Below are 11,617 nucleotides of genomic sequence, written 5' to 3'. Positions count from 1 at the left end.
GCCTTGCAACTGGGCTGGGAAAGAAGCTCAGCCTCTTTTTTCTCTCTCACCAGTCACATTTATGCTCATCAGAGGGGAAAAAAAAACCCCACCAGACCCAACCCATCCTTCCCTTTGGAGACATCATCACCCCCAGGGAAACAGAGCAGCTTTGCTCAGAAGGGACAAGCACTGAAGGAGGCAGGATTAGCTAAAAGCTTGGGAGAGGCCCAAATCACCGTGGAGGGTGCTACAGATAACCAGAGGTAGGTTACAGATCCACACAGGGCAAATCAAGAGGCCTGAGTGACCCTTCCAACATGTCCTGTCTTTGTCAATGAGTGTCCTGGGGCTGAGTGTGCTGCTCTGCCCCGTGCTGGTGGGAGTAAGAGAAGCCAAGAGAGGGCCCTGAGAGTAGAAGGGATGAGATTCAGGAATTGTGGCTTGCTGGTACCAGGTTTGCTCAGGGTGGGAAGGAAAAAGGCAAAGGTGGAGGCCCCAGGCACAGCTTTTTAAGTGGAAGGTGGGTGGGAAGGGATTGGTGGTCCTGCAGCTGGGCTTTGCTGGAGGAGGGGAAGTCAGGATGCTGTTACCAGGGGATGGCAGAGAGCTTGGGGCAGGTGGGATTGGTGGAACCCACAACACTTTAATCCACAAATTCCTGTAGGATCTGACCAATCTGGAGAGCAATGCCATTGGAGAGCTGAGGCTGGGCAGTGCCCCCCTGGCAGAGACCAGCTGCCAGCTGAGGGAGGAAATCCAGCAAAGGGAGCACTGAGAGAGAACCAGGAGCCTGCTGCAGCTGTGTGGGATGGTTCAGGTGGGGCTTTGGGGTCCACCAACACAGCCAGGCCAGCAGAATGCTGCATTCTCATTACACACAGAATCCCAGCAGGGAGGGGTTGGAAGGGACCTCAGGAGCTCCCCCGGCCCAAGCCCTGCTCCAGCAGGGCTCCCACAGCAGCCTGCCCAGGAGCACAGTGCCCAGGGGGGGTTGGAAGCTCTGCACACCAGGAGACTCCACAACCTCTCTGGGCAGCCTGCTCCAGGCTCCAGCAGCCTCACCCCAAACTACTTTCTCTTCCTGCTCAGCTCCAACCTCCTGCCTGCCACTCTGTGCCCCTTGCCCCTGGGCAGCACTCAGCAGAGCCTGGCCCCAGCCTCTTGCCCCCCACAGCTCCTTCAGCTCTTGCTGAGCATTGCTGAGGTCCCCTCTGGGGCTGCTCTTCTGCAGGCTCTCAGCCCCAGGGCTCTCAGCCTCTGCTCCTCCCAGAGCTGCTCCAGGCCCCTCAGCATCTCTGTAGCCTCTGCTGGACTCTCTCCAGCTGTTCCCTGTCTCTCTTGACCTGGGGAGCCCAGAACTGAACCCAGTACTCCAACTATGGCTTCAGCAGGGCAGAGTAAAGGGTGAGGAGAACCTCCTTTGCCCTGCTGGCCACACTCTTCATGCACCAAGCCCGACTGGAGCATCCCCACTTCTGGGGCAGCTCTCTGATGTCCAGAGGTCCCTTGAGATGCTCTTGTTTTGCACCCATGTTTTAAATCTCCCCTGATTGTGTCCCAAACAACACTTAGTCACTTCTTTAACAGCCCAAATCCATCTCTCTGTGCTGTCCTGGGCTCCAGCAGCTCCTGAATTACCTTTTTGGAAGCTCCCATGCTCAAGCTGGGCCCAGCCACAGCCCCAGGTTCCTCTGTGCCCCTAACACAGGCGAGAGGCAGGGGTGGGGTGGTGCTGGGGCTGCTCCTGAGACCTCTGGAGCAAGCAGTGAGTGGATTTCTCCCTGTGGAGGGGGTGAAGGTGATGGTGCAGACCTGGAATCACAACCAGCTGGATGCAGCAAGGGCAGAGCTCCAGGAAGTGATGGAGGGGGGTGGGGGGAAACAAACAATGGCAAAGAATGTGGGAAGTGAGCTGCTCACATGGCTGTGACATGCAGCGGCAGGGCCCTGCTGGCTTTGCTTTCCATCTCGCTGGCTTCAGGACACTCTGTTGATCTTAGAAATGTCAAACAATTCCATTGCTGAAAATGGAGCCCCTGGGCTCTCTGGGGATCAGCTTCCTCTGGAAGAAAGGAGAGGGTCCAGTGACACCCAGCAGCCCGGGCTGGGGGCAGGAAGGGCCGTTCCCAGTGGGGCAGGAATCTGGCCAAGGTGGTGGGACTAGGGGTGGCCATTCCCAGGTGCCTCACTGCGTGACCTCCACAGGTGAAGATCTACAAGGTCAAGTGCAAGGTCCTGCCCCTGGGTTGGGGCAATCTCAGGCACAGATCCAGGCTGGGGGATGAGGGGCTGGGAAGCAGCCCTGTGGAGAAGGACTTGGGGGTGCTGGTGGGTGAAAAGCTGGACACGAGCTGGCAGTGTGCACTCCCAGCCCACAGCCAGACTGTCCTGGGCTGAGCCAGGCTCTCATGATCTTGTCCAAGATGAAGCCATGACCCTACTGCTGGTCCTTGGTCACATCACCTCTCTCCTGAGGATATCATGGAAGGTTTGAAGAGACCTTCCAGATCAGCTGAGCCCAGCGCTGCTTTGCTCCCCAGCTCACCCCTCATGGTCTGCCCAAACTGGAGTCAGAAGAAATCAGCTCCAAGCCTGAGCTCTGCTCCAGAGCCCTGCCTGAGAAGTGTGGAATGGTTTGGGTTGGAAGAGACCTTGAAGGTCATCAAGCCCAGCCCTTACCCCAGCACTGCCAGGGCACCACCAAACCATGGCCCTCAGCACCACAGCTCCAGGGCTTTGAAACCCCTCCAGGGATGGGGACTGCCCTGGGCAGCCTGGGCCAGGCCTGGACAATCATTTGGGGAAAGAAATTGTTCCTCATGTCCAGCCTAAACCTCCCCCTGGAGCAAGCTGAGGCCATTTGCTCTTGTCTTACCCCTTGTGCAGAACCCCTTGGGGATCAGCAGGCAGCAGGGGGGGGATGGATCTCCCACCCCACGCCTGGCTTTGAGCTAGATCCCCCCCAGGTAGAGCTGCAGGTAGAGGGCAGGAGGAAAGAGCCTGGAATGTTTCAGGGGGGGGGAGGCCAGTGGCTGCCTGCTGCCTGAGTGCAACATTGGGTTTTTTTCTTTAGTTTTTGGGGTGTTTTTTTCTGATTAAAGAACAACAGAAAAGAAGGGGGGAAAAAAAGCTTTTAAAAAAAGGCCAATTAATTAGCCTGGGCAGCTGCTGGGGCTGGGGTTACCCAGGGTGGCTGGGAGGAGAGTTATAAATAGCAGGAAGGCCCAAGTGGAAAGTTTCTGTAACATCACAAGTCAGGCATTTGGTGCTTGCCCGCCCTGACAGGCAGCAGCCTGTGCCAGGCCCCCCTGCGCCATCCCCTGGCCCTTTCCCACCGCCCTCCCTGCCACTTCTCACACAGCTCCACCACTCCTCTGGGCTTCCTCCTTAACCCTTTGCTCCCAGGCACTGGATTGGCCTCTTGAAGGAGCAAAAGCAGGCTCAAAACTCTGCTCAGCCTGGGTGTGTAGGTCTGGAAGGACCGGGACAGGCATTGTGCCCCTGTGCCGGGCACTGGGGAGGGCACACCTTGAACCCTGGGGTCAGTTTTGAGCCCTTCACTCCAAGAAGGGCATTGAGGGGTTGGAGCAGGTCCAGAGAAGGACAACAAAGCTGGGGAAGGGTCTGGAGAACAGGGCTGGGGAGGAGCAGCTGAGGGAGCTGGGGGTGTTCAGCCTGGAGAAAAGGAGGCTGGGGGGGAGACCTTGTGGCCCTCTGCAGCTCCCTGAGAGGAGGCTGGAGCCAGGTGGGGCTTGGGCTCTGCTCCCAAGGAACAAGGGACAGGACAAGAGGAAGCAGCCTCAAGTTGCCCCAGGGTGCATTTAGATTGGACCTGAGAAGAAAATTCTTCACTGAGAGGGTTCTCAAAGACTGGAACAGGCTCCCCAGGAGGGGATTAAATCTCTATCCCTGGAGGGGTTTCAAAGCTGTAGAGATGTGGTGCTGAGGGCCAAGGTTCAGCACCAGACTTGGCAGAGGTAGAGAAGGGTTGAACTGGATGAGCTTTCCCAGACTAAATGATTCTGATTCTGACTCTGTGACTCTTGCTGCCCCACCTTGGGCACAGACCCCAGCAGAGCTGTGCCCTCTGTGTGTCCATTCCCACCTGCACTTCAGTTCCCCTCATTAAAACCTCATTGTTGCTTCAAGGGCTTCCACCAGCAGCCTCCAGCCCTGCACAGGGCTGCTCTGGACGTACAGTTTGTCCTGGCCTGAGATGGAGATGGATGAGCAAGCCCAGCTCCCTGTGAGAAAGCAGATGTGCCTGCCTGCTCCTGCCTGCTCTAAGCTGCTCCTGCCTGCTCCTGCCTGCTCTAAGCTGCTCCTGCCTGCTCCAAGCTGCTCCTGCCTGCTCCTGCCTGCTCTAAGCTGCTCCTGCCTGCTCCTGCCTGCTCTAAGCTGCTCCTGCCTGTTTCAGCCTGCCCCTGCCTGCTCTTTTCCACTCCTTTCTGCTCCTGCCTGCTCCTGCCTGGCCCTGCCTGCTCCTGCCTGTTTCAGCCTGCTCCAGCCTGCTCTTTTCCACTCCTTTCTGCTCCAGCCTGCTCCTACCTGCTCCAACCTGCTCCAGCCTGCTCCTGCCTGCTCCTTTCTGCTCCAGCCTGCTCCAGCCTGCTCCTGCCTGCTCCAGCCTGCTCCTACCTGCTCCAACCTGCTCCTGCCTGATCTTTTCTGCTCCAGCCTGCCCCTGCCTGCTCCAGCCTGCTCCTACCTGCTCCAACCTCCTTCTGCCTGCTCCAGCCTGAACTTTTCTGCTCCTTTCTGCTCCAACCAGGCCTTCTTGGCTTCTGTCTTTCAGGTCTCACTGATGTGGGCTATTTTCATTCCTTCTCCCTCTGGAGGGTTATCTCTGGCTTGGCCCAGGCTGCCCAGGGCAGTGGTGCAGTCCCCATCCCTGGAGGGGTTTCAAAGCCTTGGAGATGTGGTGCTGAGGGCCATGGTTTGGTGGTGCCCTGGCAGTGCTGGGGTAAGGGCTGGACTCAAGGATCTCCAAGGTCTCTTCCAACCAAAGCTCTGCTGTGATTCTCAGGCAGGGGCCTGGAGGGCTCAGGCTTGGAGCTGATTTCTTCTGTCCCCAGTTTAGTGGCTGGGGCAGACCATGAGGGGTGAGCTGGGAAGCAAAGCAGCACTGGGCTGAGCTGGAGGTGGGACTGGGCTCAACTGGGGCAACCCTCAACTGGTTTGAAAGGGTTTCCCCAGCAGCTTGCTTTGTCCTGTGTCCTACAACAAGCTGGGTCCTCCCCACTAAAAGCCAGTCTCAGACCCTGGGGACATGGAGAAGCCAGCACAGCTAACACAAGCTGGCTTCCCCCCACCTCCAGCTGCTGGTGGGGATGGGATTGGACATGTCCAAGCAGTCCCCAGCCTCCCACCCTAGCCATGCAGGAACTTCTTCTCCTCCTCACACCAATGCAGCCCAAACTTCTTCCTGCTCTTTGCTTTGCCCCTCCCAAGCCTCCTCTCTGTCTCTCTCAGGTGCCCACAGGACATGGAGGTGGTTTTAGTGTCCCCACCAAGGAGACTTTGTTCATCTGACCCTTGCCACAGAGTGTCCCTTTGGTCCCCCCACACCCCCTTGTGCCTACCACATCCCCTTGGTCTCATCACCTCCCCTCCATTCCATCACATCCCCTTTGTGCCATCGTGGCTGCTCCATGCCATCGTGCTCCCTTCGTGCCCTCACATCCCCTTTGTGCCATCCCAGTCACAACTGGAGGAGCTGATGCCAAGAGGAGCTTCCCTATCCCTCTGAGGGGTGTCCTGGGACTGGCCCTGCGCCTTTGAGGCTCTTCCAGTCCTTCCCAGTGTGGGTTAGACTGGGGACGGGGCCAGGCTGCTGCCAGTGTTTGGGAGGTTCGGTGCCAGCGGTGCCAACCAACAAGTTCAAATAAAAACAGCTCCTGTCCTCACCCATGCCAGGCGAGCTCCGGGCCGTGCTTTCCATCACCAGCTCTTGGTGACAGTGCCGTGGCATCTGCCAAGCTGGGCACCGAGCTCCCGGCACAGCACAGCCCTGCCGGGCAGCGGGCAGCGGGCACTGCTCGCTCCTTACTTGGCAAGGCAGCGGAGCCGTGCGGGGGGCACCAGCAGGGCACCGCCACCCTCCCCGGCTGCTCCCCGGGCACGGAGGGGACGCACCCCGCGGGGGGAAACTCGCCCTTCCCCAGCACCGGGAGCCCCGCGGGGACCTCGGGGACCGGACGGAGCGGCCGGGACCGGAGCCGGTGCGGGCGGGGGGTGTGTCCGGCGGGGGAGGGGCCGGGCGCGGCCAGGGGGCTCCGCCTCCAGGGATTTAAAGCCCGGGACCGGGCGGCGGCGGGGTCTGTCCCGGGGAAAGTTGTGCCCGAACTACCGCCGGCTGAGACGAGCCCCGGGGACCGGGGCCTGTGGGTGCCTCGATGACCCTGAACACGCAGCACGGGAGCAAGACCCCGCTGCGGAGGAGGGCCAGCACCCCTCTGCCGCGGCCGGGGGTGCGGGATGCTACCCCCCGGGGCGAGCCCGAGCACCCCCAGCTCGGTCACACCGCCTCCGAGCCCAGGGGCAGGGCCGCGGCCCCCCGGGGCAGCTGGTCCTCGGAGTCCTCGGGCTCCTCTGTCTCCTTGGAGCCCCGGTACCGAGTGGTGCTGCTGGGTGACCCCGGCGTGGGCAAGACCAGCCTGGCCAACGTCTTCGCCGGTGTCCAGGAGCGGGACCTGCTGGAGCAGCACGGAGGTGAGTGCCGGCAGGGCTGGGGGCTGCCTGGGGACCCTCTGCGGCAGGGACACCCACCCTGGAGGAGGTAGAGGAGGGAAGGGGAAGGGAGGGGGCAGCAGCGTGTATCCATTTAGGGCCCCGCAGTGGGAAACATCCATGTGTGAGATGGAGAGGAGCCTGGCAGCGGGGCCAGGGCTGGGTGCCCAGGCAGCGCCAGGCCAAGCAGGCTCCCCTGGCATCTTGCAGGGGCCATGTACGAGCGCACGCTGGCCGTGGACGGCGAGGAGACCACGCTGCTGGTGATGGACGCTTGGGAGCCGGAGCAGCGGGTACGGCGCGGCTAGGGGAGCTGGGCCCTGCCCCGGCAGCGGGGCCACTGCTTTGGGGCTGCTGTGGAGCTCCCTGGGGCTTCCCCAGAGGTGTCCAAGGCTTGCTGCTTGCCCTCACTGCGGAGTGGCACTGGGGGCAAGGCCCCTGCCTTGGGGGTCATGTCTCTGGGTGACTCTTTGCCCACCTCCCCCAGGTGTGAAGATTCTTGTGATAAGGGCACAGGGTGCCCCTGGCGTGGGGGTGGGGGGGAAGGGGTGTGGTGCCAGCCTGCTTTGAGAGGCATGGAAACAGTTTGAGGATGGGGCTGAAGGAGCCAGCTGGGCACCTCCACACGAGATGGTGCTGCCAGCCAGGCCACGTGCTTCAACGGGCAGAGCGGGGGCAGAGCCTGGCACGGGGCATTCCTCACACCCAGTGCACAGAGGTATCTTCTGGGCAGCAATGCCAGTGCTGCTGTCACCTCCTCCTTCAAAACAACCCTTGGCCTCCCTCCATGCCAGGGCCTGGCATTCCTGTGGGTGCCACCGGGCAGCAACCAACCCTCCAGGGCAGCAACGGAGCTAGTGCCAAGGCTGTGACCATGGGCAGAGCACCCACATGGGCTGGGGCTGCTTTTTGCACATCCAGAGATGCCCCAGCACAAAAATGCCCCCAAAACATCCCTTTATTTCCACTAGAGACCCACCCCAGGGGCTGGGCCTGGCTCAGGCACCCAGGGTGCCAGCCTTGAGTGGCTGAGGGCAGCGCTGTGTGCCAAGCTGAGCCCACAGCCCCTGGTTGTTGCTGAGAGAGGAGGAAACTCCAGATCAGGAGGTTCGCTGGGCCACACCTCTGGTGCCCACCACGCAGGGCCAGGTGGGGTGCGCCGCGGGGTGCCCTCGGTGCCAGGGTGCTCTGCCATGCCTTGGCCGCAGTCAGGGGGACGCCGGCAGCCCCCCGCGGGGCGATGCCATCCTCTTCCCCTCTGGGCAGGGCGAGGAGAGCCGGCGCCGCAGCCGGTGCCTGCGGGTGGGGGACGCCTACGTCCTGGTCTACTCCATCACCGACCGCAGCAGCTTCGAGAGCGCCTCGGAGCTGCGCATCCAGCTGCGCCGCGCCCGGCAGGCTGAGGACATCCCAATCATCCTGGTGGGCAACAAAACCGACCTGGTGCGCTGCCGAGAGGTCTCCCTCGAAGGTGAGAGCTGGCGGCAGGCCTTGGCTAGCTTCTGGGGACCGCCCCCCTTGCATCCCCGCGTCTGTCCCTTTGTCCCTGAAGCTGGCAGCGGCCAGGGTGCCAGCGGGGCCGTGCCCCCTTTCCCTGCCTTTCCCTTTGCAGAGGGCCGAGCCTGCGCCGTGGTGTTCGACTGCAAGTTCATCGAGACGTCGGCGGCCCTGCAGCACAACGTGGCCGAGCTCTTCGAGGGGGTGGTGCGGCAGATCCGCCTGCGCCGCGGTGCCAAAGAGGCCCCCAGGCACCCCGCGGCTGGCCAGAAGCGCAAGGAGAGCCTCACCAAGAGGGCGCGGCGCTTCCTCGACAGGCTGGTGGCCAGGAACAGCAGCAAAGTGACCCTCAAAGCCCGCTCCAAATCCTGCCACGACCTGTCCGTGCTCTGAGTGCTGCCACCTGCCCGTCCCTCCCGCACGCCGGCAGGCTCCACGGAGCACCCAGACAGAGCTGGAGCCGGGCTGAGGACCTGGAGATGATGGACCTGGTGCTGACGGATGCCCGGGGGCGCTCCAGATCCGGTTGCTTCCCCTCCAGGAGAGGGGACGATCCCCTGGGATGCACCCGTGGAGCAGAGGGTGGGATGGGAACCTGCACTTGGGGTGGTGGGACCCTGGGTGACTGATCATAGACTCCCAGAATGGTTTAGGTTGGAAGGGACCTTAAGGATCACCTGGGGCCAACCCCCTGCTGTGGGCAGGGACACTACACCAAGTTGCCCAAAGCCTCATCCAACCTGGCCTGGAACACCTTCAGGGATGAGGCATTCACAGCTTCTCTGGGCAACCCACTCCAGTGTCTCACCCCCCTGAGCACAGACAGCCCTGTGGAGCTGCAGGCGAGGGCTGGCCGTGCCCTAGGGCAGGGCTGGGCACTGCTGGGCCTGTGGCAGGTCCTGCCCGTGGTGCCTGTCCTTTGTGGGGCAGCAGGGACCAGTGAGGGCACAGTGGCAGTGTCCACCTCTTGGACATCCTGTCTGGGGAGAGGGGCTGGGGGAGCACTGGCAGCATCTCCTGGCACCCCTGTGCCAGGGCTTTGTGCCACGTCTCCCTGGCACTGGTGTTTCTCAGGCTGAGGTTTTTCTGTCCTGGTGCAGTGGGGGAAGCCCTGGACCCGCAGAATAAGCCAGAGCAGAGAAGTGCTGGTCTCTGCTGGGCCCCTGCCCTGCCTGGGGAGCTGTATTCCAGAGCCATATGGCCAGGGCAGAGGACTTGCCTCCTGCTCCAGCACAGCCTCGGTGAGCTCCACCTCCACCAGCTGAAACATCGCAGAGCAGGGAGAGCCTCTGGCCAGGGAGTGGAAGTCCCAGTTCCTCAGCCTGTGTCTGCAGCATCATCCCCTGCCATCAAAGAAGGTCTCAGCCCCTCTACACCTCCAGAAGAGCCTCTGGAAGGGGCTGTTTGGCACCGTGGGAGCTGCCTCTTGGGCAGGGAGCTGGGCACTTCGGTGGTTCCCGCTGCCCTGGGCAGCGTGGCGCTGCCAGGAAGGGACGTGCCTGGCTGCAGCAAGCTGCAAGTGACCCTGGGCACCCGGGCAGGGGATGCTGGAGCCGTGTGGGCTCCACTGGTTGTTTTTGGGCTGCGCTGCCAGCGAGCAGCCAGGATGCCGCGGGGGATCCTGCCCGGCAGGCCTGGTGCCAGGGAGGAGCAGCCGGGGGTCAGGTCGGGAGTTTCCGCTCGCTCTGCAGCTGGAGCCTGGGCAGATGCTTGGCCCTGGCCAGCACGGTGCAGCCAGAGAGGGGCTCAGCAGCACAGAGGGGACACAAGGAGGACGTGGACCTGCTGGAGTGAGTCCCGAGGCGGGCCACGAAAATGCTCAGGGGGTTGGAGCACCTCAGCTACGAGGACAGGCTGAGGGAGCTGGGGCTGTTCAGCCTGGAGGAGAGAAGGCTCCAGGCAGACCTCAGAGCTGTGTTTCGATATCTGAAGGGGAGCTACAGGAAGGCTGGGGAGGGACTGTTCAGAAGGGCCTGGGGGGATAGGATGAGAGGCAATGGTTTGAATCTGGAGCAGGGGAGGTTTAGGTTGGACATCAGGAGGAAGTTCTGCACAGTGAGGGTGGTGAGATGCTGGCACAGGTTGCCCAGACAGGTCGTTGAGGCCCCATCCCTGGAGACATTCAAGAGCAGACTCGATGTGGCCCTGGGCAGCCTGATCTAGTTGGAGGTGTCCCTGCTCCTGCAGGGGGGTTGGACAAGATGCCCTTGGAGGGTCCCTTCCAGCCAGGGCTTCTGTGAATCTGTGCAAACAGCCTCTCCACAAGGGCCAACCCCAGCCAGGGCTGCTGCCCAGGACCAGGGAAGCCTTTTCTCCATGCTCCTTGGTGCCTTGCACAGCGCTGGTGCCCATGGCGTTGCTGCTGTGCCAGGGCCCTGCCCTGGAGCTCCCTGTACCCCGCTTCCTGGGGCTGCTGGCTGTGATGCCGCAGCTCAGCCGGGGCTGGGGGCCGCTGCCCGTCCCTCCCGCGGCTGTGGCCGGCGTCTCCCTACGGCAGGAGGCGGCAGGGGGGTCACGGGATGGAAAATTGGCAGCCAGCAGCGAGGGGAGTGGAAAGAATGAGCTCAAACCCAGAAAAATGCAACCAAGCTGCAGGGTGGGAGGAGAGGCCAAGGGGGGGCCAGGGCCAGGAGCTGGGAAACGAAGCGAGGGAGGAAGGAGGAGGTGCTGGGGGGGAAGGAGGGGGGCTGGGGGCTGCCTGTGCCCCCCCCAGCAGGGCTCTAACCAGGGGCTTGCTGGCCCCAGACCCTCCCTGGATGGCCTTCTGTCCCAGTGCTACCCATTCCGGTGCCATCTGTCCCAGTGCCACCCATGCCACTGCTGTCCATCCCCGGGGGTCCCTCAGCCCCCGTGCCTGCCATCCCAGCTCCAGTCATCCCAGTGCCATCCATCGCTGAGTGGCCACTGGTCCCAGTGCCATCAATTCCTGTGCCACCCATGCCGCTGCCATCTGTCCTTGGGTGGCCATTGGCCTCAGTGCCATCTGTCCCAGTGCCACCCATGCCACTGCTGTCCATCCCCGGGGGTCCCTCAGCCCCCGTGCCTGCCATCCCAGCTCCAGTCATCCCAGTGCCATCCATCGCTGAGTGGCCACTGGTCCCAGTGCCATCAATTCCTGTGCCACCCATGCCACTGCCATCTGTCCTTGGGTGGCCGTTGGCCTCAGTGCCATCTGTCCCAGTGCCACCCATTCCTGAGTGCCCATCAATCCCAGTCCAATCTCCCCTAATCCCATCTCCTCCCTGGCACTATTTACCCCTTATGCCATGTGCCCCACGCCAGTGCCAGCAGCCTTGGTGCCAGCAGCCCTGGCATGCTCTGTTCTGCTCACCATCTCCCTGGGACAAGGGAACACCTACCCTGGGATGCCAACCCCGGGGCTGCAGAGGCACAACTCCTTTTTTTTGCC

The 11,617-nt window shown here is 62.2% G+C and overlaps 1 protein-coding gene across 1 annotated transcript; it reads left to right on the top strand.

The window, feature by feature from the left end:
- The first annotated feature begins 6,314 nt into the window (after positions 1 to 6,314).
- Positions 6,315 to 8,662, top strand: REM1 (RRAD and GEM like GTPase 1). The gene is made up of 4 exons (XM_054173403.1): positions 6,315 to 6,693; positions 6,922 to 7,004; positions 7,978 to 8,182; positions 8,324 to 8,662. Exons 1-4 carry the CDS (start codon positions 6,378 to 6,380, stop codon positions 8,599 to 8,601), a joined length of 882 nt encoding a protein of 293 aa, XP_054029378.1. The 5' UTR covers positions 6,315 to 6,377; the 3' UTR covers positions 8,602 to 8,662.
- The last annotated feature ends 2,955 nt before the right edge of the window (positions 8,663 to 11,617 follow it).

This window comes from Dryobates pubescens, chromosome 26 (genome assembly GCF_014839835.1).
Source record: "Dryobates pubescens isolate bDryPub1 chromosome 26, bDryPub1.pri, whole genome shotgun sequence".
Classification (NCBI taxonomy): Eukaryota; Metazoa; Chordata; class Aves; order Piciformes; family Picidae; genus Dryobates; species Dryobates pubescens.
This window is presented reverse-complemented; position numbering and strand designations above follow the sequence as displayed.

What these genes read in the sequence shown, in the direction of transcription:
- REM1 (XM_054173403.1), top strand. Translation starts at nt 6,378, where the DNA reads ATGACCCTGAACACGCAGCACGGGAGCAAGACCCCGCTGCGGAGGAGG. An exon ending in CTTGGGAGCCGGAGCAGCGG is followed by an intron (nt 7,005 to 7,977) that starts GTACGGCGCGGC and finishes CCCTCTGGGCAG; the next exon opens with GGCGAGGAGAGCCGGCGCCG. An exon ending in CCGAGAGGTCTCCCTCGAAG is followed by an intron (nt 8,183 to 8,323) that starts GTGAGAGCTGGC and finishes TTCCCTTTGCAG; the next exon opens with AGGGCCGAGCCTGCGCCGTG.